At 38.6% G+C, this 23,892-nt stretch overlaps 2 protein-coding genes across 3 annotated transcripts; one reads left to right on the forward strand and one right to left on the reverse strand.

Annotated features, from left to right (window-relative positions):
• Positions 1-214: 214 nt before the first annotated feature.
• LOC143293792 (eukaryotic peptide chain release factor subunit 1) lies at positions 215-14,598 on the reverse strand. Its single transcript, XM_076605041.1, has 11 exons — positions 14,222-14,598; positions 12,833-13,008; positions 11,683-11,822; positions 11,200-11,338; positions 10,267-10,457; positions 9,314-9,443; positions 8,633-8,788; positions 7,868-7,932; positions 7,190-7,262; positions 6,498-6,572; positions 215-4,880 (listed from the first exon to the last, which is right to left on the reverse strand). Exons 1-11 carry the CDS (start codon positions 14,317-14,319, stop codon positions 4,798-4,800), a joined length of 1,326 nt encoding a protein of 441 aa, XP_076461156.1. The 5' UTR covers positions 14,320-14,598; the 3' UTR covers positions 215-4,797.
• Positions 14,599-14,812: 214 nt separating this feature from the next.
• Positions 14,813-23,494, forward strand: LOC143293793 (L-seryl-tRNA(Sec) kinase-like). 2 transcript variants are annotated; one of them, XM_076605042.1, is made up of 6 exons: positions 14,813-14,951; positions 17,972-18,188; positions 18,915-19,272; positions 19,830-20,025; positions 20,810-20,982; positions 21,405-23,494. In XM_076605042.1, exons 2-6 carry the CDS (start codon positions 18,003-18,005, stop codon positions 21,629-21,631), a joined length of 1,140 nt encoding a protein of 379 aa, XP_076461157.1. In that variant the 5' UTR covers positions 14,813-14,951; positions 17,972-18,002; the 3' UTR covers positions 21,632-23,494. The 2 variants fall into 2 exon arrangements, with proteins under 2 accessions (XP_076461157.1, XP_076461158.1); XM_076605043.1 differs by having other exon boundaries at positions 14,813-14,909.
• The last annotated feature ends 398 nt before the right edge of the window (positions 23,495-23,892 follow it).

Raw genomic sequence — 23,892 nt, forward strand, 5'->3', positions numbered from 1 at the left:
AATCCAAGTGTCATTCTCAAGGACATAACACAATGCTGAAATGGGGCCTTCAGCCTTGATCACTGGTGAACACTGTATCTGGAATCTAATACCTTACCAATTCTGCCACAGCACCTCCACAAATGTACTGCACATGCACACACATGCACTCACAAAAAGTGTTTTGCACACATCCACACTTTTATCCACTTCACCAAGAAAAAAAAATCCGGTCTTCGATTCTCAAATGTTTATTTGACATCATGTCATAAATGAAACTGACAATGGTGTTAAATTGTCAAGCAGGAGACATCAAATGTACACAATTTCAGGTTGACTAATTGACATTTTGATCTCTGATGCGTTGGGTGGAAGGGAGATTAAATCAAGATTTCTTAACTTACTGGAAAATAAATTACAATCAGACTTAAGTATCTTTCAGTTTCAATTCACTCAGCATAAATAAAAAATATCCCAGTGTAAATTTATTCACTGTTAACCACTCCCCTGGACAGTACAGGTCTAGATCCACACAAAGATAGTCCCAGAGTTGATCAAGAACAAAAACATCCCATTTTCTCTTCTCAAAACTGAATGACAAAGTCAGTGATGCATAGGAGATTTTCTTCTGTCCAATACACCAGCCAGTCATGCATACTCCATCCATCACACTCTCAAGGTATTTGGTGATTCATCCAACTTGGAGTCAAACACACACATACACATAAAGAGAAAACTGTGCACAGGGGAAAGCACCTTGTCTTGCCTTGAATCTATTGTGGAACTGAACTTTGTATGCTCTTTGTATGAAAACACTCCTCTGGTCAGAAAACTTTTCAATGAGACTAGGGTGTACTTCCCTGACAAGAAGTGTCTTTTGCATTTGCCTTGTGTCTTGCACATTTTGATCATGCAAGGAAGAAAAGAAATCAGACTGTTCCAGAAATCAAATAATTTAGCTAAGTCTAAGTTGAAAAGAAGGTTGACATAAGACATAAGAATGAAAGGGTTGGGGGCTGGTTGACATCATTTTGAATCTATACATAATTTACACATTTATGAAAAATCCTCAATACATGTGTAGATTACAAAAGAACATTAGCCATGATGAGTAAAAGCAGAGCATTTCATGGAGGAGAGACAGAAGGGGAAATGTGTAACTGCAGGCACTGAGGAAAAGTCTGAGTAAAAATGCACATCTCTCATTGTTTCTGTGCCACCATCACATGGCGTTTGGAGCAATGGCTTCAAGAAAAAAACAAGAACACTTGACTAAGAATCCAGAGGTCTAAAGTCCTGTTTCTTACCTTGGGCAAGGGTTTCCTATCCCTCCACTACACTGACAGATAAACACTGTTAGCAAGTCTTTCAAATGAGACTGAAAACTGAGGTCCAGAGTGCAGCATCAGCACAGAGCACATTAAAAACAAAAACAGTCATCAGACATGTGGGAAGTTGTCTCTGACTTGAAAAGCATGAACCCATGTAACAGAGAGGAAATGAGAAAGAAAGTGAAATTGAAAAACAGGAGTCACAGCACTTGCAACACACTACACACTCTCCCAGAAAAGGGCAGCTTGAATCTGGACGTGCACAAAGTCATCATGTCAAGAAATGCACACACACACACACACACACAATCAGCTCACAACTAGAGATCACTCCCTGTCCCACAGCATCTGTTTTGTACCAGAAAAACTTAACACTTTTCTCACTTTTTTTCCCTGCATGCTAATCACTTTTCTCACTTTTTTCTGCATGGTGATCACTTGCTTAACTCAACAGGAATACTTAACCATTTTCTCAACATGGAAAACATAGTGAAACAAACCTGCTAGAGTCAGTCAGTCCGGGCATTTAGTAAAAGCTTACACAACTGTGCAGTTAATAAAGTTTATCAGTTTGTCAAATTCACTGCATATTTTACGATTGAAATAATGGCAGCTATTATGGTTTAGAAATATAAACATAATGGAACTGCAAGATTTGGTCCTGATGTTTAAAGATAACAACTGATAATTAACTGACTTCATAGGTCGAATGGAAGTTTCTGAAGTACTGATTGCTTGAAGCTTTACTCTGTTCCAAGCAAGAAAACAAGCATAAACAAAGAATGCAACTGTTCTAAAGTAAATTCTAAAAGTAGTCACCTGACACTCTCTCAAGACTGGAATTCCTTCAATGCAAGGGAACTGATTTTATTGTTATGAAGTAAAAATACAGCCTGTAGATCGGATTGTGCCAGAAAATATTAGTGAGTACCATGATTAGCTGCATCATTTAATACTTACTGACTACCTGTATGCGTTTCATCTGGGTCATGCTACAGACTATTCAATAATAAACTGGGATATTGATTCAGCTTGATTCTGCGAGTCAATATACAAACTGATTCTCAATTCCTATGTTGACTTCTCTGCAAATTGCATGTGTTTAGTACATTTAGTTGATAGCTTGTTGTGATTAAATGAGTATGTATTGTTATTGTATCCTCCACACCCTAAAAGAATTCATTTTCTTTGAATCTTTGTTTTCAATCAGCTGGGCAAAGCTATTACCATTTTCACTAACATCTGCACAGGCCAGCATCCGATTCACTCTCTCGCTCTCTGCTGTCTACATATATAAGCACTCTTGTATGGTATGACCTTTTTTTATTATTCACATTATTGCCAACAGTATCCATGATGGATTACCCAGAATGATACTCATTTGAAGATGGTAAATTTTCAAAGGAAGAATATATATCTGATAATATTATTTTTGCATTCAAAAAGTGGTAATGTCCATTTCACCTACAAGAGTAAAATGCTATACTAAGCAGCCACTGATCTTTAAAGTCCATTTCACCTACAAGAGTAAAATGCCATACTAAGCAGCCACTGATCTTTAAACTAGAAGCTTTTATATTTTAGTGTTTCTTTTCAAAAAGACTTGTTAACAGTCATCAAAAAATAACTAAAAATATAATATTCATTCAAAACTAAGAAACTACATGCAGGTTTCAGAAAAAAAAGAAAAACACAAACGCACTGAATACAGATTTGAAACTATTAGTGAAAACAAAAATACAGATTTATTGCAAAAGCTGAAACAAACCCATGTTAAGTTTTAACCATCTGACTGCCAGAGACCTGAATCTTTTAAGTCTATAATTGACAGTCAGCTGGCAAGAACAACTGGACCACATTCTTCAGGAGGTTAGTTTTGTTCTTTTCCTTTCCTTCACAATTTTCCCCCCAAAAAATTGATATACTACAAATGCTGCTGTTGTGTCTCACAAATTTGTCTGATTCTTGAATTAAGCACTCTTATGTTCATGACTGCATGCAAACTGTAATGATCATTCTGATCTTAGAAAAAAAGAAAAAGAAAAAGAAAAATCTGTTTATCAGAGCAAGTGATTATATCATTTCTGATGAAGCTCCAGAAGATACAAATATGAATTTTACAATGAAGAAGCCTGACTGAACGACACAGGAAATGAGTGATGAGTGCCTCAATGCAGCTGTCAGTCACCTCTATACAGGCAAACAGCCCGTTGTGCAAATGACTGTAAAACACATACAGCTATATATGTATCCATAATAATAGTAATAAAAACAATAAATGGCAACCAGTGCACCTGAACAGCTGAGAAGGAAAAGAAATGGTCTGATGGGACTGAATGCTATTCTTTTCCAAGATGACAGGAAAGTTGTGAAATTAATTTTTCAGAAAAGAGACAGAAAAAAAAAAAGAGCAATCAAAAGGAAATGAACTGTTTCCCAAACTGGCCATTTCATTCACACTTTGGGAAACTGGGCTTACCTAACTTTTCAGAATCGGTTTTCCACATTTAAACTTGCTCAATGATAAGTTCCACAAAATTATTATCCATAACCCAAACTGGAAAGTCCTCATATTGATCCATTCATGAACTAAAGAGAAATTCTTGCCTTTCATTCTGACAAAAGTAGTACTGGTTCATTCAAACTCTTATCATTCTTTCCAAAGACAAAATTTACTCATCTGTTCTGTAGTAGTGATGGACTTAAAATAACATGGTAATCATGACCGTACACATGTTAACCCATTTAAAATAGAACCACCTTAACCAAAGCAACCATAAACCACAGACCCAGATTTTTCTTTCACACTCTGCATCCATGCTTTCTGTATCTGTCATGCCCCACTTCAGTTTCCAAAGGATAAAACTGAAAAAATTATCTCAGATACTTAGTATCTCAGCTTTTAAAAAAAACACAAGTCTTCACAATCAAACAAGGCTGTACACTCTTGCCTTTAAAACACTCACACATATGCAAGCACAAGTATTCTTAGAATGGCTCACTGATTGTCTGCCCCTGTCCTCACCCCTCAAAGCCCCCATGACAAACCCATGCCAAGGACAAGGGCAACAGACCAACAATTAAGCACTGGGACAAGAGACCAACAAGTTTAAAGATCAGTCAGACAGCTGCTTACTGGTAAGCACACTGTTCAACAACTGGCTGTTCCATGGAACAGATGGTACAGAAACACTGTCATGACCAGCTGACCAACTTTAAAACCCTCAATGCATCTGTTTAGAATCATATCTTTTTCTTTGTTTCTCAATTTTCCCCCTTCCTCCCAATAAAAATCATCTGCAAAATTCCTACTGGCTGTCCTTTCAGAGACACACAAAGAGGCTGAACATGAAAAAAAACAACACAGTCAGGCCTCTGTGCTCTGCTCAGACTGCTATTCCAAAGGATGAAGAGACTGTGGTGTTGTCAGCCCTCACTTTGCCCTGAGCGGAATGCCATGCCAAGAGCAATCACTGTATCTGGCCCTTTAGTAGTCATCCAGATCAAAGTCCTCAAAGTCGTTGATCATGGGTTCCATCAGCTGGAAGTCCACCTGGTAGCGCAAAATGCCTGAAAATAGGAGGAAAACACATCAGTACAAAAAACAACAATATTTTGTTGTGCAACATGTTTGCTCAATAAGGTACATATTGTTTACTAAAATTGGTACAGGGTTGACAAAAATTTCAAGAACTTTTGGGAACTTGCAGTTTCTTCTTCCTTGTATGGTGAAATGTTTAATTTTTGGTGAACAGCAGTGTATACTGCACCACTTATAACCAGAGGTGTTTTCTCGCTTGTGGAATTCCCATTTGATTTCCTAAAATCATCTTCTTCGTTCGTGGGATTCAACTCACGCGTTCACTCGCATGTACACAAGTGGGCTTTTACGTGTATGACCATTTCTACCCCGCCATGTAGGCAGCCATACTCCATTTTGGGGGTGTGCATGCTGGGTATGTTCTTGTTTCTGAACGCTGACACGGATTACAGGATTTTTAACATGCGTATTTGATCTTCTGCGTGCGTACACATACAAAGGGGGTTCAGGCTATAGCAGGTCTGCACATATGTTGACCTGGGAGATAGGAAAATTCTCCACCCTTTACCCATCAGGCGCTGTAACCGAGATTCGAAACCGGGACCCTCAGACTGAAAGTCCAACGCTTTAACCGCTCGGCTATTGCGCCTGTCATTTCCTAAAATGAAAAACCACAGCTGTCTTTTGTGAACCATTGTAAACCACTTTTTTTTCTTTTTTCAGAAACTGATTTTCAAATGTAGTTTTCAAGCTGTTCATGAGCATCTGTGCCATTTGTGTATTCAATGAGGTCACTGTCGACCAAAAAAACACCTTGCACAATTCAAATCACATGTCTAATTTTTGACATTTCATTAAAATACCTGCTTTTATGAAGTGGCCCTTAAATCTTTTATGAAGTCTGTATATACATTTTAAATATCTAAGTGGAATATAAACAAGATTTTTTAAAACAAAAAGCTGGAACCAACTAACGTAACTCCAACTAACCCCAACTAGCTTTTAAGACAAACGAGTTTTTTCTGCAGAAGATACAATGATGAAATGTAGAAGAGAATAGTTCTCCTTTATAGGCTCTAACTTACACATTCACTCACCTATGAAAATATACTTTTGTGTTTATCATGGATGTCAGTTACCCACAGCGCAACCCATTTCAGTGTGATTTTTGCCAGACACATCTGTATTTTTTATAAGAGTGAGTGAGTGAAAGAGAGAATGCGCGCGCGCGCGTGTGCGCGCGAGTGTGTGTGTGTGTGCATGCATATTTTACTTAGTGCATTTTACTCTATGAATGACCATGAAGGTGATGGAGAGAGAGGGAAGGATACAGAGACAGAAATCAAACTCTTTACTGACTAGGACACTGTGTCAGTTTCAGAGGAAGGGGTAGGGGGATTACTGAAAAAAGGATAACACATAATGATCTAGACTTAGTCGTGAAAAAAAAATGCTCACAATGCATCACCATGTAACACACATGGTTGCTCATATACAAATGAGGGACTGAGTGTTTCATCATACTTCAGAGACAAAGAGAGAGCAAGAGAGAGGAGGGGAGAGAGAGAGAGCGAGAGAGAGAAGAGAGAGAGAGAGAGAGTCCATGCACAGGACAGGGAAACAAAAAAATGGTGTGCAACGCTAACCTCCAATACCACCAAATCCTCGGACAAACTGGGCTCCTTCCTGAGACTTGTCTGTGATGATTTCCAGAGTGGCACCTGATCAGACACAAAGAAACAGAACTGGTAAAGTTCACACTACCTAACCCCAAGACTTTTGAAACTTCGTGAAATGAGATCAGTGAGGCATGCATCTGCAGTATATTTACTACTTGTGTGCTTTCAAGCTGTGTAATTACTGAGCAGAAGTAATGCCATCCCAAGAGGAAGACATCCAAATAAAGAAAGGTGGCTGAAACCTTATTGCAGCAACCTGACAGTCCTTCACTGCCATACTTATCACTAACAATCAAGAGGTTAATCAAAGAAAATTTTCTATCTAAAATTACGTTTAAATAACATACTTACCGTGACCCAACTAGTGCAGACTCCAGCAGGGGTCTGACATTCCTGTCCTGTGCAAACTACTATCTGCCTATGCGGAGAAAACGGAAGTAACTACGGCCGATAACCTCCCGGAAGTAGGTAACCTCCCCTTTGTCCTGCTGGCTCAGCCACAAAATTGTCCAGACAGAGCAAACACACTGACTGTAAAATGCACACTACACCAGACATCTTTCTCATACCACCCTCTTTACTTTTGATATCTTTTATCTTTGATAAATAAAAGAGGACCCTTTACATCAAATCAGAACACAGTAAAGCATAGTACTCACCAAAGTTCTTGTAGTTGTTGGCAAACCATTCCAGCAAAGGCATCTGTTCCATCAACTCCATCTCCACTCCTGTCTAGAAAAGGGGGAAAAAACCAAAACAAAACGGTAACCAAACATGAACTCCTTGGCTGCAGAACCTTTGTGAAATGAGATTTGTGTGGCATACATTTCAGGTGCATTTATATTTTACTACTTCTTGTGTACTTTTTAAGTGGTGCAATTGATTTTACTGAGCAAAGAAATACAATCTAGAGGAAGAAGTCCAAGTAAAAAATGATGACTGACAACCTGACATTTTTGTTCAATCTGACCTCAGCCTTAAACTGACAAGCATTCTCGCCAGCAGCAGTCAGGGTATTGATCTGCTATTCCCAGTGGCCTGTAAACATTTCTGGTCAAAACGAAAAACCTGCATTACAAAAATGCTGTGATTAAAAGCCAAAGAAATTCTGTAAAAACAAAAGAATGGGGTGTTTTACAACACTTACTGTTCTTTATCTCTACTGCTACAATTAGTGACACTGGTTTGGTCTTTTCACAAAAATCTCCAGATAATGAACCTGACAAACAGTATCACATCGCCAGAAAGAGATAAAATTATAGGACAGAGTCCATGCTGTAAACTGACAAAGCATACTTCAGAAAAAAAAACCCAACAAATTAAGAGAAAGTACATACCTCTTTGTCAGTAAAATGAGTTTTGTCCTTTTCCTGTTCTGGCCTCAGGAATAAAATGCGTTCCTCTGTAAAATAAAACAGCCAGAGATTTACTGATGAGACATTACAAAAAACAAACAAAAACAATATAAAAAATGGGAGACAAAAAGCTAGTGATCAATTATTAAATGATTTTTCAATACTGATTTGAAATATAATCATACTTGCAGAGGAAATTTCCAAACTCTAAAGGAATAAAACTCCTCCTGAAACTATACTTCATGGATCTCATATATTTCAACCCTCTCTGCCTTTGTTATAACACATTTCAAATTTGTTGCAAAGTTGTATGAATGTGAAAATGTACAAATCTATGTGAGTGCTAGACATAATTTACTGTTATTGCTCTTACTGCCAAGTGTGTGACTAAAACAAACCAACTGCTTATAGTCCAGCCGATGACAAAGGGACCATTTTGTGTATGCCCATGTAATATGACAGTACTTTGGAAAAACAAAAAAAAAAAAAAAAAGAAAGCCTGTTTTCTTGACACTTTTAATATCTTATCCAAAGTGAAACAATGAATGTCTTAAAACTTGAGGGGAAAAAGGAAAGAAAATGGGAAAAGGAAGAAGTGAAGACAGAGGGAAAGGGCAAAACTGAAAAATGAGGGAAAGGGAAGTTAAAATGAGGGGAAGGGAAGAAGTGAAAAATGAGGGAAAGGGTAAAAAAGAAAAAAAAAAATTTTTTTTTTAAAGCAACACAACAAAGAGGAAAATGCTTTACCGTCAGTGGCATGGTTTTTCAAGACGAATCTCTGGATGTCAATGTTCTCCCAGACAATCAGAGTGTCTACTGCACCCATCTCCAATGCCCTCAGGGTGTCATCCACACCAAAGCAGTACTTGCCTGTGTCTTGACTGATCTCATCAAAGTATCGCCCTGACAAACAAGTACCACATTTTATATCATACATTTTCTCCCTACACCTTTATTTCTACATCTGCAACCATCACTATTTAGAATAGAATAGAATAGAACAGAATATGTCTTTATTACCAAGTGTACTGGGGTCACAAGGAATACTGTGTAACCCTATTGCAATGAATATTACATAATATACAAACTAAAACAAACTTTATCTTTAAGATTTGTTCTTGCATGTAAAAATGAACGAGAATTAAAAGTCGTATAAGATAATATCAGGTCTGGAAAGGAAACTGTCAATTCCTGTATCTGGAAACTTTTTATTCATTTAACTTACTGTGTAATGAAAAGAAATACAATGAGACTATTTTAGAATGCTATTCATGATTCTACAAGCTTGCATTCCAACCCCGCATCCTCCACAGCTTTGCCTTCAAGTGTATCAACAGGAAACAGATGTTTTTACTTTCCTACAAATCCATACACATAACGAACACACACACACAAAGCCACAGTTGACCACCATGTAAAAATACCCACCTATAAGTTTCTTTTCCTGAATGAATTTGACGTTTGCCAAGGCATCTGAGGCAAGTTCAATGGCTTGGTTGAAGCCATTCTCCCCTCCATAAGATACATCGACAATCTTGATCACCTTGCTTTGCAATCTCTGTACACATAAAAAGATACCAACTGGTTCAGGTGTATGCATACATATGAAAATTGAAGTTATCCTTCCCAACACCGTTATTCAGAATCTCTTAAAAAACAAAAAACAACAAAAAACCAAAAAAAAACCAAACTAGGTCTGTCAAATTATCAAACAAAAATTTGCATTGGCAAATGTCTTTTTCAATGGAAGCAATCTTACAAGATTTGTACCATCTTCCAATCTGTTATAAGGTTAAAAAAAATATGGAAGTGGGATAATTTTGCATTGTTCACAATTCCAATCATCGGGTCATGCTAACTAATAGCTGCTACATTCTATGCTTTCCTTAGTGTATTTCACAACTTTGTTTACGTTGTGTAGTTCCTTGAGGTATGAAGGGTACATGCTTCATATCTATCAAGGCAATCAGCTGCTCATTATCAGCAGATATAGTCATTCTGATGATGTTCAGTTTGGTAAAAAATACATGCTGAAATGTATTTTGCTGTGTATGCCTTTGCATTCAATCATTTCCCGTTGTTCCAGGATACACCTTTTATCATATGTTGAATTATTCAATGTGTGCTTCTTTCTTTATATCCTATTTCCTGGTCTGTGTTGCACTAAATCAGTCAAAAGGTTTGTAAGAAGCTGTTGCCTACAAATGGACGAACAAATGTGTGCATACCTTTGGGGGCACATACACTTGTGAATGACATTGCTCTTTAGAAGTAATCTTTCTTACGAAATGGAAACTTACTCAAATAGGAACAAAACCCCCCACCCTCCCCTCCAAAACCCCCCACCCGATGATTCAGAGTAACTGAGATCTACTACTCACGGGATCGAACATGTCAGACTGGCTGAGCTCTGTCTTGAAGTCGGCAGACCCTGCCAACACGAGGCCTGAGATGTTGGGTTTGTCATTGGTGATGAACAGCTGTACCGCCACCTCTGCAACCTTGCGCACATAGTTGTGTCGCTTCTCCATGCGTAGACGTGCAAAACGCAGTGCTGACTGACCACCTCTACCTGTTCACAGAACCAAAACTTCTTAAAGCATTTACCTATATGCTGTCCCCCTCCACCACAACTTTTTACAACTCTACTGTCACATTATCAGTATCATTGTTTCCACAGGACAGGAATGTCAGACCCCTGCCAGAGTCTGCACTAGTTGGGTCACGGTTAAGTATGTGTGATTAAATGCAGCTTTCATCAGTCAAAGTATTCCCCCAAAAACAAAGTTGGGCTACCTACATGGCAGGATAAAAATGGTCATGCATGTAAAAACCCACTTGTACATACACGTGAAAGTGGGAGACGCAGCCACAAAGAGGATCAGTCAAAGTACCACCTTACTTTTAATGTTTTCAAATTACTCAAAACATCACTTTACTTTAAATGTTTTTAAATTCAATTTTTGAAAAGTCATATCCATACAGAAAAGTAAAAAAAAAATCATCTTCTAAACAGAATTCTGAAAGATGAGTTATGGTTTCAGTCGGTTATACAAAACAAACACCAATAGAGAGAGAGAGAGAGATACTGAAAGTCATTTATAAGCATGTTAATACTGCACCCTCAAATGCCTTAAAAATAAAGAAAAGAAAAAGTTTCAGTTTCAGTTTCACTTTCTCAAGGAGGCGTCACTGCGTTCGGACAAATCCATACACGCTACACCGCATCTAAAGAAAAAGAGGTGGATAAACAGGTTTGCCTGCAAACTTTGCTTTTTGATTTTATAAATTAAATGCTGCCTATCAAAACATACCATGTTTCTTTGGTAGATCAACTGTGAACTTGTGCAATACTTCTCGTGTGTTCCCTGACAAGGTTCCAAATAAGGCGCCGTTTCCATCCATGACAATGAAACCAAACTTGTTGTCATCTGCTAGTAATGCCGTTAAAGCCTGCAAGCAAAACAGGAATTCCACATTGATCTCATTCATGATGTTGCTCAGATTGCACAACATATCAACAATCAGAATACCATGAAAAAAAATCTTTAAAAGTTTTTTTTAATACAAAAGAAGAACTGACCATTAAATCATTAACATTTTTCTTGCATAATTTTTTTCTTTTTTTTAATAAATAACTTTCAGCAATGGCATGAAAATTAGAACAGTCAATTTCACATTCTTGGACTCATATGAAAAAGTTTTTATTAAAGTTATCTGATTCCAAATCCAACAGATTAGTGTTCTCTGACAGCAAGAAACTTATTCCAGAATACTGGTAACTAGCAAGTCCATACCTCTGTGTGAAATTTGTTGTCACATAAATACAGGGAAGTGTTGATGGGTCTGAAGGGTTCAAAGTCTATGTTGACTTTCTTCTCTTTGCCTTCCTCTGTGATGATCGTGCCACAGTATATCACAAGGCCATTTGGTGGAACTGCACACACACACACAAACCATTGTTTATCATAATTACGATATATCATTTTAAAAATATATGTAACTATCCTGATTTAACAACATTTTTATTTTGACACAGAATGATTCATTTTTGATCAGAAAATATGGTTAAAAAAATCTGAGCTATCTTGCAAAAGTGGATAGAAACAAGTCAGAAGCATTCTTTAATCATTGATAAATTTATATAGGGACAATTATTAGTAAAACAAGATAACACTTTCTGTTGTGAATGGAATTCTCTGATCTGAAATCAGCAGACTTCTATAGTTACCTGTTATTACAACCCATCCCCACCCCCTTACTCAATAAAAAGTGAAATATGACAGGGACTTATTTGTAATTAAAAAAAAGAAGAAAAAAAAGACTCAAGTTCAAAGAACCATTCAAATCACATATTTATGCCACTAAATGACTGTAATTGACAAAGAGAAAATGTTTACAAACATTTGAAGGGGGTGGGACTGGTGATGGGACTGGGGTGTACAGGCAGAATGCGGTAGGTTAGGAATTGGGGTGGGGCTTTGAGAGATTTGTTTATGGCCCATAAATCTGTAAAATGACCAACTGATTTTCTGGTGATCTGGTCAAATGACCAACTGTACGCTGAACCAAAGGTACACTCTTGTCATGCCAGGACAACTGAGCCAAATGAAAATTTACTGTTTGCCAACATGTTCACACAAAAAAGAAAAAGAAATAAAAAAAGAAAAAACTTAAAAGAACCCAACAAAAAAAATCTCAAAAAAACAAAGTGACCACAAGTTAAAAATGATCCATTAAAATATAAAGTTTGTATACAGTGATTAAAAAAACACACTAAATATTAAGGTTCAGGAATCACTCTAAAAACTGTTGCATCACATACAATTTCAACTTGGGGGGAGCTTCTTTGCTGATGATCCGACATCTAATATATCTATCATTTGCTAACATTATGTATAAGTTGCCAGTAGAATCAGATGAAACAAAACACGCCAAAAGGCACACCTTTGTTGTAGAGTTTCAGCCTTTGTTGTACTGATGTGATGGCTCCCAACACTGACAATCTGTTGACTCGACTCTTGATGTTGGAGGCTGTACCAAACTCATCGGCCAACATTTTGTTGACCCGGGCAATTTGGTCCTTTGGGGGAATGATGAGAGAGATCATGCTGGTGCCATTGCTGCACACAGAATGAGGATCATATTAAATCAATAAATGGTATCAATCTGGCAAACAAGTTGCGGGTAGAGTGACATGTCAGATGTCACCAAGACTTATAGCTGTACACTTCTAGATCTACGTATTTCTTGTAACTATGGAACTATGAGTATTCTAAACAGAAACAGAGGAGAGGCACTCCCTTTAAGAAAGTCCACCTAAGAAACTGGCAATATTTATTTACACTTTTAACAGGATTAGTTCCAGGAACATTACTAACATGTGTAAAACCAGTTTGTGAAACAATATGTCTTCTTCAAATGGGACAATACACTATCCTGTAATATGTATAATCATTTGAAACTATGCCAATAGTCTTCTTTAAATGGGAAAATGCACTATATTCTAATGTAACAATCTTTCTGTCAATAAGAAGATTTATAATGGATTTTCGTGAGAGTGGATTCTGAAAACTGTTATGTTTGTACACCAGCTGTTAGAAGGAGCTATGTTTTATTTTACATGGTATGTAATATAAACTCACAATAACACCCGTTTTTAATGTTGTATATTTGCACTGCATGTGTCACTGTGTCATGAAATTTACATGTGAGGGGAGGGCGACTACATAGTGATGTGGAAGGCAAAGAAAAGAGAGAATCAACTGAATGTGAGGACACTCTCGGGTTTTGAGGAAAAAAATTCCATGAATATAACTCATCCCGAAACAAAGTGATCAATGTGACCCTCATCATACCCTGTGGCAAAATAATTTGATAAATCTGGAAAACTTGTATTACTGCATGATTTTATTTTTGTCTTAGTCTGCCTAGTTTTCTTATATTTTTCACTTTTTGCCAAAAAGAAAAAAAAACAACTTTCAACATCTGCAGTCTGTTTCAAATTCCTGTTTCCTTCTATAGTTCTAATGGATGAATGATCCAGACTCCTCTTTGGAAAATCAAAATAACCGTTACAACGTCACAATCAAAAGCTTCAGAATCATAAATATATGTTAAATGGAACGCTTATTTCTGAGGGGAAAAAAAACAACTAGTATTTCTATGGAAAGGTGACGTTTGTCCCAGTCTCTTTCTCACGGGGACAATATACCACTGGTTTACCCATCACTGTGCTGTCGTGTTACCGTTACTAATGTCAGTACGCAAAAGACCACGTCAATGTGTCATTGTCAAATATGATCATTCATGTGTATAGACTGGACTCAAACTTACCCTCTGGCTGCCTCAAGACTCTTGATCAGTTTCTTGATCTTCCATATTTCTACATTTCGATCCGCACTGGATTCTCCGTCGATACCATTCGTCGCCATTCCGACAGGTTGACAAAGTCACTTTTTTTTTTTAATTTCCCAACTTGAAGTAGTTTTCCTCCCGATGTCCGTATGGTCGAGTTGGGAATGAAGACTTCCAAACTCTCCCTTCGAGTTTCTGATAGTTTATGTGTATGTAAAGACTTACATTAGGTCTAGACTGATGCTTCTGTTTCCTTGATGTCAGTTTCCGTTTTAGTTTGAACGACACTAATACAGTTTCCTGCTCGTTGTGCAATGGAACACGGTTCGCACGTCGCCATGTATAGCACACACCATGTGAAAGACGTGACGTCACGATTCCGTGCATGCCTTTGAGCGCCCACAGAAGTACCTCTTATTGGCTAAAACTGGGCTTGAGTGGGTGGTACCTACCTAAGGCATGTTATGATACATATATAAATGACATTTCCTTTTAATTTGCTTTGTACGTATGGCTAACCTAATAAAACTGGATGAAAATTTAAACGACCATCTTCGTCTGCGGGACTGTAGAACATCATGGAGCCAATCGTATGACATGCAAATCCGAAAGTGCACTCGATCCATTGCCAGTCTTTCCAGTGGATGGGCTACTAAAGACATCGAGGGTGATGTGACGGGATTAACAGTAAACGAACGGTTTTAGACAGGTGCTTTTTAAGATGTTCTGAGAGTTTATGTTTGAGGGACACTAAACAACAAATCGAAAGCGGGCTGTCACTGCGACAACAGCAGTAGACGAAGCAAGAAGCTGCCCAAACTCTAAAAATGCATACAAGACACGTGTAAAGCCGGCAGCGCTCTGAAAGCCTTACTCAAAGAAATGTGTGCCATTTGAAAGGAGCGCTGCCCAAGCTTAACAAAAAAGCAGTTGCCATGACATTCACTTGCATTCGCTGTGTGACTTGAATGATTCTGTTTCAGTTTTAATGAGGCACCACGAAAGCATGCAGACTGATCAACATAAGTTGCACACCACATCCCGTTAAAAAAAAACCATATAGATTTCGAGGGGATGCTTGACCAATGCATAGACCCAATATGCTGATCAGGCCTTGATAGCCTACCAAAAGTATATAAAACATTAAAATGTTGATGAGCATTTCTTTTTAAATGTTATAATTATCTTACTGAATATTTTCCTTTTAATAATGATAACATACGTGCATGTGCATGCGCCCACACTCTCACACATGCAGGCACACACATGCACACATATGTGTGCACGCACACACATACCTATGCATGCACACACACGCGTGTGCACACACACACACAGTTGTGTAATGTAATAATATCTTACCCGCATGTTTTTCTTTTTACATGATAATTGATGTGTGCAGGGTGGTCAGTGAAGGGTGTGTCAGTTGTTCATTTTTTACTCTTTGATATTTGCTGACGTGTATTTTAAGTAAGCTGAAAGAGAATTTTCTGTTTTGGTTGAAGCAGACAAAGTATTTTTGAATTGAAAATGAAAATGGAATAAAATGAATAGATAAAGTAAACAAATAAGTAAATAAGTTTAAATTAAAAAAAAGAAAAGAAGGCAATTAATTAAATGGGCCTCATTCAGCAATCACCCAAAATTTTATGCACACATACAAACACACATACGTGCACATGCACACACACACACACACACACACACACACACACACACATATACATACTACATATAGTGTATATCGTATATATTATATATATATCTTTGTATATATGTGTGTGGGGTTGGGGGTGGGAGATATGGGCGTGTGTGTGTGTGTTTGTATAAGTAAGCATTTGTGTGTGTGTGTGTGTGCGCGTGTGTGTTTGTGTGTGTGTGTGTGTGTGTGCCGTGGAAGCTGCGATACATAGACCAGAAATGAGTGTGTGGAGGAGGAGGGTAGAGGAGGTGCAGGGTAATGTGTGTGTGTGTGTGTGTGTCTGTGTCTGTGTGTGTGTGTATGTTGCAGCTCATGTACATTTATATGTATTTGACTGTGCTTTCATAACTGTGAAACTGCATGTTTGGTGCATATCTGTTATGCATGTGTGGGTGTATGTGTGAATGTGTGTCTTCATGTTTTACATTTATTTGCTTATTTATCATCATTGTCATCTTATTTATTTATTTATTTATTATTATTATTATTTTTTTATTATTACGATTACTACTACCTTTTTTATATCATAATTATTATTTATTTATTTACTTATTTACTTATGTAAGCGTATCTATTATTTATTCACCTTTTTTTTTCTTTTTCTTTTTTTCTCAAGGCCTGACTAAGCGCGTTGGGTTACGCTGCTGGTCAGGCATCTGCTTGGCAGATGTGGTGTAGCATATATGGATTTGTCCGAACGCAGTGACGCCTCCTTGAGCTACTGAAACTGAAACTGAAAACATATAGCGCATATGCAAATTTGTAGAACTTCATACAGATGCCCAGGCTCCACTTGCCACCAGCACACATACATACCTATGCCCCACCCTCCACATACAAACATGTATATGATTCACTCACAGAGACATACTGATAATATGTGTGTCTCACAGATGAATAAACCATCATTCCGCAAACACACACACACACACATTTAAATCCCACAAATAAGGGCACCTGTCTACATTTGCACAGATGCACTCATTCCCAGCTCCTCTCTCTCTCCTCTCTATCTCCCTTCTCTTGCATGTTTTGCTTGCATGTACATACATGCTTTGCTTTTGAGTATGTGCATGTTTTGTGTGCAGGTACATGCATGTTTTACTCTTGGGAATGTGTATGTTGAAAGGGCTTCATTGCTGAATGGACATTAAAATAATTGTCATTGTCATATCTCCCCTCCCTCTCTCACATGCAGATCACAAACACACAACCACACACACTACATCAGTACATGTATACAGATTTGCACATACATATCAACTGTTACACTTACAGAAATAATAACATTTAAAAAAAATGAAAAATGTCAATGCAAAGTTCTGCCTTTTATTTTTTCAGCCATCCATGAGAACATTGAACTGTGGGAGAAAAATCACAAGCAGATGATAGCATAATTTGCCTTTTATATTCTTTCAGCCATCCTCTGTTGACTACTGTAACTCTCCATTGTCTGCTTTGCATGCTTCATCCATCCAGTCCCTTCATCGCATAAAAAACGCTGATGCCTGACTTGTCCTCAGAAAGAAAAGATCTGAGCACATCACTCCTCTTTTACAACATCTCCATCAGCTCCCTGTCTCAAACAGAATAAAGTACCAGATCTGCACTCTGTGTTATAAATGTTATGTATTCACAAATCTGCCCCTTCCTATCTCTGTAGCTGCCATCACTTCTGCACTCCTTCTCGCTCTCTGCAATCGGCTTCAGATCCTATCTGTTTATGCATACCCAGATTCAAACACTTCACTGTCGGCTGTTGCTCTTTCCTTGTCTCTGGACCTTGCTTTTGGAATGAGCTCCCTCCTTCACTTCGTCAGGTCTCCACACTCAGCTCTTTCAGGTCTAGCCTTAAAACTCACCTCTTCCAAAGACAGCCCCCCACCCCTGCCTCTTCCTTGTTTTTAGTTTTTTTCCCCCCAGTTTAAAGTTATGCATGCGTGTGACTGACTGGTTTGAAAGTGCTTTGATTTGTCTCTGCACATGATTGAGCACTATATGAATACTAATTATTATTATTAATACAGTGCTGTGGACAAAAAAATCACGACAAAGCAGATGAGCAGAATTTGCCTTGCACTGCTGTGTGGGGTGCCAGCCAGTGGCAAGTCAACACTAGCTGCACAGATCCAGGATCATGTGGCCCAAGCCCTGCCCTCACACCTCTGTGTGCTGGTGCTTCACTACGACAAGCTGATCCCTGCACACCTGGAGCAACAACTCATCACTCAGAGTTGTGAACAGGTGAGAGTAGCTACAACTTGATATTCAGTTGTGGACAGGTGTGAGTTGCGATAACCTTTTCCTCAGAGTTGTGAACAGGTGAGAAAAGCAACAACTTACCACTCTATTTTGAGCAGGCGAGAGTCGCAACAACTTATCAGTTGTGCACAGGTAAGTGTTTCAACATCTCATTACAGAATTGTGAACAGGTGAGATGGAGTAGCAACAACTGATTACAGAGTTGTGAATAGATGAGAGTAGCAACAACTTAGCTCACAGTTATGAGCAGGTGAGAGTAGCAGCAACATATCAGAGTTGTGAACAAGTGAGAATAGCAACAGCTTTTCACAGGGTTGTGAACAGATCAAAGCAGCAACAACTTTCAGAGTAGTGAACAGTTGAGAGTTGCAACTTAGAGTTGTATACAGATGAGACTGTGAGTAGCAACAAGTAAACACAGAGTTGCGAACAGATGAGAGCAGCCACAACTTCTTTCATAGTTGTGAACAGGTGAGAATTGCAACAATTAACCACATAGTTGTGAACAGGTGAGGTTTTGTAATTATTTAAGTGTTCATTTTGTTTACGAGAGAATGTGTGTGTGTTTGGCCCATATGTGTATGTCACTATGTGTATGTATGTATATTTGTGTGTAGTGTGTGTGTCTGTTTGCGTGTGCATATGTGCATGTGTTTGCCTCTATTACTTGTGCAGTTTCCTTGACAAGTTTTCTTCTTTTTTTTTCAGGGTGATTCCCTGTGGAAACTGATGAGAATTCAGATCACAGCTTGTGTGGACCATTTATTGAATGTATTGACACATGGACAAAAGGCACTCACAGAGTTTATCCGTGCGATGGAAAACGATGATGATCCTTCTGTGTCTTCCCCTGTGACTAATAGTAAGCTGGATTATTTTGTCAAACCCTCCAGTGTGGACTCAGCACTGTGGGAAAGATTTGTGTCCTTGCTGAGGAACTCTGTAGAGAAGACAGCGTGTTGCGGACATGTGAGCGAAGGTGACCTGTGCTCGTGGCTTGTGGTGGTGGATGACAACATGCATTACAGCAGCATGCGTTACCAGTATTGTCAGGTGGCACGCAAATGTGAGTGCTGGTGTTGGGATGATGTGCAAGTAAAGGAACCTAGTTTCTTTCTGTTTATTACAAAATAAGATTTTGCTGTTTAGCGATTGTACTGGCTGGGTTGTAGCTTGTTGGAAGTAAATGGAAGTATCTTATCTTGCCTCCAAGGTTTTCTGTGACTTTGTTTAAATGTGTATGTGACACATTCATACAATTATACTTGTGTACATGTCCATATATATGTCTGTTGTATACATATGTGTTTGTTTTTGAATTAATTTAGTATAATATGAACTTGTTTTTTCAGAGATTGTTTGTGTTGCTGTTTGCTATATAAATTTAAACAGTTTGAATGATAGTGTAATGGGAGGCTTTTTTTGGTTTTAGTCATGTTTCTGCAGATTAGAGATGCTGAGGTTTTCTTTCTGCTTGTCACCTTGTTGATTGTCATTGTTGGCAAAAAGTCAGTTTACCATGTGCTGATTTCTTACCAAAATATGACACAGATATGCAAATATGATAGGCTGTCCACACCTCTTTGTTGATATTAATCTTATTTCATGCTGATTTTTTTGTAGATGAAGCAGGCTTGTGTATAGTACATGTTGCGTGTCCCCTGGAGGAGGCGTTACAGCGAAACAGATCCAGGGCAGAGGACAGGGTGGAGGACAGTGTCATCACAGCCATGCATCAGCGGTTGGAAGCACCTGACAGTGACAAACGCCCCTGGGAAAAATACTCTGCCAGTATCAGTGGGACATCAGCAGCTGATATGTAAGAGAATCAGTCTTAGTTTCTGAGTGCTGGATTACTTATTTGTGTGTTATTAGATGGAAATATTGGTAGTGTTTGTGTGGAGTGCAATGCTCTTGTGGATGATCAGTCTTGGAAAATCACATCCCATGACAGCAGTGCATAACGTTCTTCCCTTTGGAGATGTATGTTAGTTGGAGAAAAAAAAATGTTGTGCATGAAAGAGTGATTTCCATTTGCAGGGCCATTATATAATGTGCTTAATCTGTAATTGTGTTGGTTGAGTATGGCATAATGCATGTATACTATGTATTATGTATGAATCTGTGTGTGTGTGTGTGTGTGTGTGACTCTTTGTGTATCTGTGTCTTCTTTCTTTAGTTTGTCTTTTCACTACTTTGTGATATTAGACAAAAAAACCCAACTTGAGCAACATATTTATGTGTGTATGTGCGCATGGGGGTGGGGTGGGGGGGGGGTAGGTTGGGGGGGGGAGGTAGGTGAGGAGGGGGGGGAACATTGGAAGAGGTGGTGGGATGACTGAAGTGACAGAGCAATGGAAAAGGAAGAGCTACAAAGGACTGGACTGACTAACAGTGAATTATAATATGAATTATAACATGTGATCTCTTACGATGACACAGAAATCCAAGCTGGATGGTTGAGAGATCTCACTGTTTTGTGTGTGTGTGTGTGTGTGTGTGTGTGTGCATGCGTGTGTGTGTGCATGTGCATGTGTGTATGACTGTGTGTGCATGTGCATGTGTATGTGTGTGTGTGTGTGATGTCGTTTTCATGTTAACAGACAGCCACTTCTGGAGATGGTTTGGGAAGCATTAATGGATCCACAACGACTTCCCCCAGAAGAGAACACAGAGGAAAAGGTTGTCAGTCAATACATCTGTTCCACCAGTGTCATCCACCAGGCTGACCAGATTCTTCGCAGATGTGTTTCACAGCACATGGCTGAAGCCAAAGGTGATTAGCACGATGATATGCTCGCTTAGAGTTAGAGAAAGATTGGAGTTATTTTTCACAGCTCTATAACATTGATAAAGGCATGAGCCATGCAAACAAGTTTAACTCAGCAGAATGGCTACCATTGTCTCAAGATCAGAGAAAGAAGCTCAACATCTGTCTGAGATACCAAGTTGCAAAGATGAGACTGCACATATCAGTGGGGTTTCAAAAATGGATAATATCAATGTGTATACATAGAGAAATGTATTTTGCTTTCTGTACAGTGTGATTTTAAACATTTGAAAAAACAACAACAAACTTCTTAACATGATAGTCATGCTATCATGGCTAGATAATTGTTCTCATAATTTTTTTTTTTTTTTAACATTTCATGATCATTATAGCTAGGTTACTGAGAACTTGTTCCAATTTGATTTCAGGTGCTGGACTCAGCTCTACAGAGATGAAGAGGACTTCAGCAGAGTTGACGAAAATACGCACTTCCATTCTGAATGACATGAAGCATGGGAAAGTCACCCTCCCTTTTCAGCTGGATGAAAAAGATGTATCTAATGCAAGCAAGAACACTGGCAGTCTGTTGTTTCAGTTTGTGCAGGCTTTATTTCGTGCCAGGATAGATGTTCATTGTGACTGCAAAGTGCCATGAATACACTGTTTACCTGTTTTAAATCACTGTGTACATTCATTTCTGAGCAAGGCCTCAACTGCCATTTTATTTTTGCCATGCACTTGACCAGCATATTGGCTTGACTTTGGCTGAAGATTATGTGCTTGAAGACAACAGTGTGAATGTAAATCAGCTGAAATCAGTTAACATGATAAAAGAGAAAAACAGAAAGCAGAAACACAACTTGCTTTCCTGGAAGAAAACTTGACAAATTTCACAGAAACAAGGAGGTGGGAGAGGAGTTAAGTCTTCTGTCTGACAGCATCGAAGACAAAAACACAACAGTCAGTAGAACTACCAGCCCTTTCAAGTCCCATTGTTGCTGGCTAAGTGAAGTTCTGAAACAAAACATTTCTGTGCAAGCATTCCACGTCAGAAATTTTGTCGGAAACCGTTGCAATAAATATAAGAGTAGACTACAAAGAACATGTCAGAAAAACGTATCATCTGACAGTCAGTCTGTATCTTCACAACAAAGTGCACAACATGGCAGAAAAATACCAAGAGCTGAACTTTCTCTTTGGTAAAGTGCATAAGACCATCCCTTACACACTGCCGGTCTCAGACACAGACATCACAGAGGCAAGCAAGTGTATCTCAGACTATATGGTATTTTTCAGAAAACATTTTCCTCATGTCAGTATCATACCCAGACAGCTCATGTTGGAATCTCACAGCACAGATTTTCAGTATGCATTCGAACAGGGCTTGGGACTATCAGGAGTGCAGCAAGGAGAAGGAGCACATGGTTTTATCAATGAACTCAGAGTTGGAAGTGTCAAACATCTGTCTGAAATGCTCAGAGTAATAATCAAAGAACAAGTGACTGTTTTGTTTCCACATCTGCAGTCTGTGATATAAATGGGAGGCAAACAAATATGACATGAATAAAGAAAAAAACACATAAAAAATGTGATACCTCACAGCTGCCCCCCCACCTCTTCTCCCTTTCTGCCTGCGTATGGTTTTCATCAGATATGTGCTCGCACGTCTCTCTTTTTTTTTCTTCTCTTTTCCACCCAAGTGCAAAGGGAGCTTGTTTCTCTCCCTCCCCTCTCTCTCATCACCCCATGCTCTCCCTTCTCTCTCACCACCTTTCTCACATCTCTCTGTACCTCCTCTCTCTGTTCTCATTCTCTGCCTTTCCCTCCACCCTCTCTCTCCTTACCTGGTCTCTCTCTCTATTCTGTTGAACTCAACATTCTGTCTGCTTCACTCACTCTCTTTACGTCACCACCTGTTCCTCTCTCTCATACATCTTGAATCCTCTCTCTCTCCCCTCCCCAGTTGTTTCCCTTTCCAAGCTCTCTATTTGTGTTTTGTTTTGTGCAAGTATGGACCAGGCTGTGCCTAATTTTGGGTCAGCCCATCCAACTCGAGGGGGGTGGGGGTGTGATTATTGCCATTGGCAGAATGATGATGACTACCACTTCAACAGTTCTTAATTTATTCGCAAACCAGTCAGCAGAAATTGTGATTTAAAAAAAATATATACATAATAAAACTGCCATCCAGACGCATGTTATGGTCAGTAATTTGCTTTCATGTGTGTGAATGACTGAATCCTCATCCTCAGTAGAGTACTTCCACAAGTTACATAACAGTTGAGTCATTTGACAAGCTACAGCTTCTCCCAGAACTTCCAACCATAAGCAAAGGTTTATGACCAGCATGCCATGTGTAATGCTGTGCATGAAACGTAGTTTGTGTGTTGAGCTAATTTTGAGATTAGATTCAATGTGTAAAAATATGTAGGAGAGCATGTATTGACTTGTGTGTTGAGCTAATTTTGAGATTTGATTCTATGTGTAAAAATGTGTAGGAGAGCATGTATTGACAAACTGGTAATGAGCGTACCTACTATTTCAAACATATCCTGAGAAAAATAATAAGTTGTTCATATTTAAGTTTTCTGTTGTTTTGAAGCTAAAATTGAGCTGTTTTGAACCATACTGTCCTTGAAGCAATTGTGGTGACAAAGAACATATTAGTAAAAGTTAAAGATGTGCTGTTTTATCCCTATGATGAATGCCTAAACCACAACACAGCACACACGGCTCTGGTGGTCTTTCTTTCTCCCACGGCTGACAATGGCTGTAGGCAAAACGTGGAAGAGCACTCATAGTGTTTGGTGCTGTCAGTTCTTCCAGGCCAAAAATGTCCGTCCCTCAACTGCATGTGTGGTGTGCGCATACACAAACAAGCTATTGAGAGTAGAATAGAATAATCCAAGTTGTACC

This window comes from Babylonia areolata, chromosome 19 (genome assembly GCF_041734735.1).
Source record: "Babylonia areolata isolate BAREFJ2019XMU chromosome 19, ASM4173473v1, whole genome shotgun sequence".
Classification (NCBI taxonomy): Eukaryota; Metazoa; Mollusca; class Gastropoda; order Neogastropoda; family Buccinidae; genus Babylonia; species Babylonia areolata.

What these genes read in the sequence shown, in the direction of transcription:
- LOC143293792 (XM_076605041.1), bottom strand. Translation starts at nt 14,319, where the DNA reads ATGGCGACGAATGGTATCGACGGAGAATCCAGTGCGGATCGAAATGTA. An exon ending in AGTCTGACATGTTCGATCCC is followed by an intron (nt 9,444 to 10,266) that starts GTGAGTAGTAGA and finishes TTATGTGTACAG; the next exon opens with AGATTGCAAAGCAAGGTGAT. An exon ending in CAACAACTACAAGAACTTTG is followed by an intron (nt 6,573 to 7,189) that starts GTGAGTACTATG and finishes GTGTCTGATCAG; the next exon opens with GTGCCACTCTGGAAATCATC.
- LOC143293793 (XM_076605042.1), top strand. Translation starts at nt 18,003, where the DNA reads ATGAGCAGAATTTGCCTTGCACTGCTGTGTGGGGTGCCAGCCAGTGGC. An exon ending in TCACTCAGAGTTGTGAACAG is followed by an intron (nt 18,189 to 18,914) that starts GTGAGAGTAGCT and finishes TTTTTTTTTCAG; the next exon opens with GGTGATTCCCTGTGGAAACT. An exon ending in GGGACATCAGCAGCTGATAT is followed by an intron (nt 20,026 to 20,809) that starts GTAAGAGAATCA and finishes TCATGTTAACAG; the next exon opens with ACAGCCACTTCTGGAGATGG.